Raw genomic sequence first — 1912 nt, forward strand, 5'->3', positions numbered from 1 at the left:
GCGCTGCCGGGCTGCTGGAAATGCGCCGCCAGCCCGGCCTTGTCCTTGCACTGCTCCTTGCACTCCAGGCACCTGAAGCAGCTGTAGCTGCCCTGCTCGGGGGCCCCCCCGCCCCCCAGGGGCAGCACCGGCGGCTCCTGCGCCCCGTTGGCCGCGCCGGGGCCGTCCTGGGCCACCCTGCCCGGCGGGAAGGAGGCCACGGGCACCAGGGGGGTGATGTCGGGCTGGCCCACCATCTGGTCCAGGGCGATGGGGCGCATGACGAGGTGCGAGCACTGCATGACCAGCCCCTTGTCCTTGTGCTCGCGGGCGTGCAGCAGCAGGCTGCACTTGTTGAAGAACACCAGGCGCTTGGTGCAGTGGTTGCAGGTGACCTCGATCCTCATGCTGCGCCGGTCGTAGTGCCGGGCCAGGCTCTTCTCCAGCGCGAAGGCGTCGCCGCACTCCAGGCAGCGGTAGCCGAAGGGCGGCAGGGCCAGGCTGGCGTCGGCGGGCGGGTTCAGGTTGGGCTTGTAGGTGGGCAGGAGGTTCTTGCTGTTGAGGATCTTGTTGAAGGCCTCCACCAGGCTGGACTGGCTGCGGGAGATGACGGTGCCGGCCAGGGCGGGCGGGGGCGGTTTCTGCGGCTGCACCATCACCACGGCGGCGCCGTTCACCTTGGGGGTGCTGGTGGCGGCGCTGGTGGCACCGGCCGTGCCGCCCCTGCCGTCGGCGCGGGGCAGGCTCTGCGGCACCAGGTTGATGATGTTCTTGGCCACGGCCTTGCCGGGCTTGGCGGGCAGCACCACGGCCTTCTGCTGGGCCACGCTGGCGGCGATGAGCATGGCGCTGCTGGCGCTCTGGATGGCCGACACGGGCAGCACCGCGCCCGGCAGCTTGGCACCGCCGCCCAGCTGCACGCTGACCATCCTGGGCCCCTCCGCCGCCTTGGAGGGGCTGCAGAGCTCCGGCCTGTCCTTGGGCGAGCCCTCCAGGGGTCCATCCTCCCTCGGGGTGGGTGCTGAGCCCTCCGGGGCCGGCTCCTGGGAGCTCTGCTCTGCTCTGGCACAGCCCGGCTCCGAGTCCGAGGACACCCTGGTGACCGTCCTGGTGATGCTGCCGCAGGAGGTCTTGATGGTTTTGATCCTCACCTTGAGCGGCCGCGAGGAGCTGGAGGAAGGGGAGTCGTTGTTGTTGCCCCCCTCTTCTTCCTCCTCCTCCTCCTCTTCCTCGTCCTCCTCCTCGTCCTCGGGGCTGGACGCGCTCTGCGGGCTCCCCACGCCTTTCTCCAGCCCTTCCCGCTCCTCCTTGAGGGAGAGGCCGTCCCTGGGGGCGGGGGGCAGCCCCCGGGGCGAGGGGGGTTTGTAGAAGGGCTCGTGGGGGCTGCGGGGCGAGTGTTTCACCTCAGCCCCCGGCAGGGCGGGCTCCGGGCCGGGCCAGGGCGGCAGGGCCGAGTCCTCCGGTGGGGGGTAACGAACAGTCACCGACTTGAGGTGCTCCAGGGGGCCGTCCCCCAGGGCCACCGCCAGGCCCTTGGGGCTGGGCTCACGCCCCACCACCTCCTCGGGGTCCGATTCCTCCTTCTTGATGGCCTGGCCCGGCTCGAAGGGCTGCGGGAAATTCGGGGGCAGCTTGTCGGGGCCGTCCCCTTTGCAGTCCAGGCCCGGGCCGGGGGACGGGGACAGCGACGGCACCGCCAGCGCCTTCTCCTTGGCCCTGCCCTCGCGGGGTGGGGGGGCTCTGTCCAGCAGGGCGGGCTCCTCGCCGGGCTCGGGGCTGAAGTGGGAGAACAGATCCAGGGCCTTGGGGCCTTTCTCCTTCCCCCAGCACTCCCCGTTGGCCCCGTCGGCCGCCCTGGCCCCGCCGGGGGGGGACCGGGGGGCGTCGGTGGCGGCGGCGGCACCAAAACCGTTCTGGAGCAGCCGGGCCCCCA

The 1912-nt window shown here is 72.1% G+C and overlaps 1 protein-coding gene across 1 annotated transcript in view; it reads right to left on the reverse strand.

Annotated features, from left to right (window-relative positions):
- Positions 1-1910, reverse strand: part of ZNF687 (zinc finger protein 687) — a gene marked incomplete at its 5' end in the record, with an annotated part of 8634 nt that extends 6724 nt beyond the window's left edge. Inside the window, one exon of the mRNA XM_027910476.1 lies at positions 3-1910. Coding sequence (XP_027766277.1) covers positions 3-1910 — 1908 coding nt within the window. The remainder of the gene's footprint in view (positions 1-2) is intronic.
- Positions 1911-1912: the final 2 nt, after the last annotated feature.

Source organism: Empidonax traillii, unplaced genomic scaffold (genome assembly GCF_003031625.1).
Source record: "Empidonax traillii isolate 1590-97213 ecotype Southwest subspecies unplaced genomic scaffold, ASM303162v1 scaffold3568:size12318, whole genome shotgun sequence".
Lineage (NCBI taxonomy): Eukaryota > Metazoa > Chordata > Aves > Passeriformes > Tyrannidae > Empidonax > Empidonax traillii.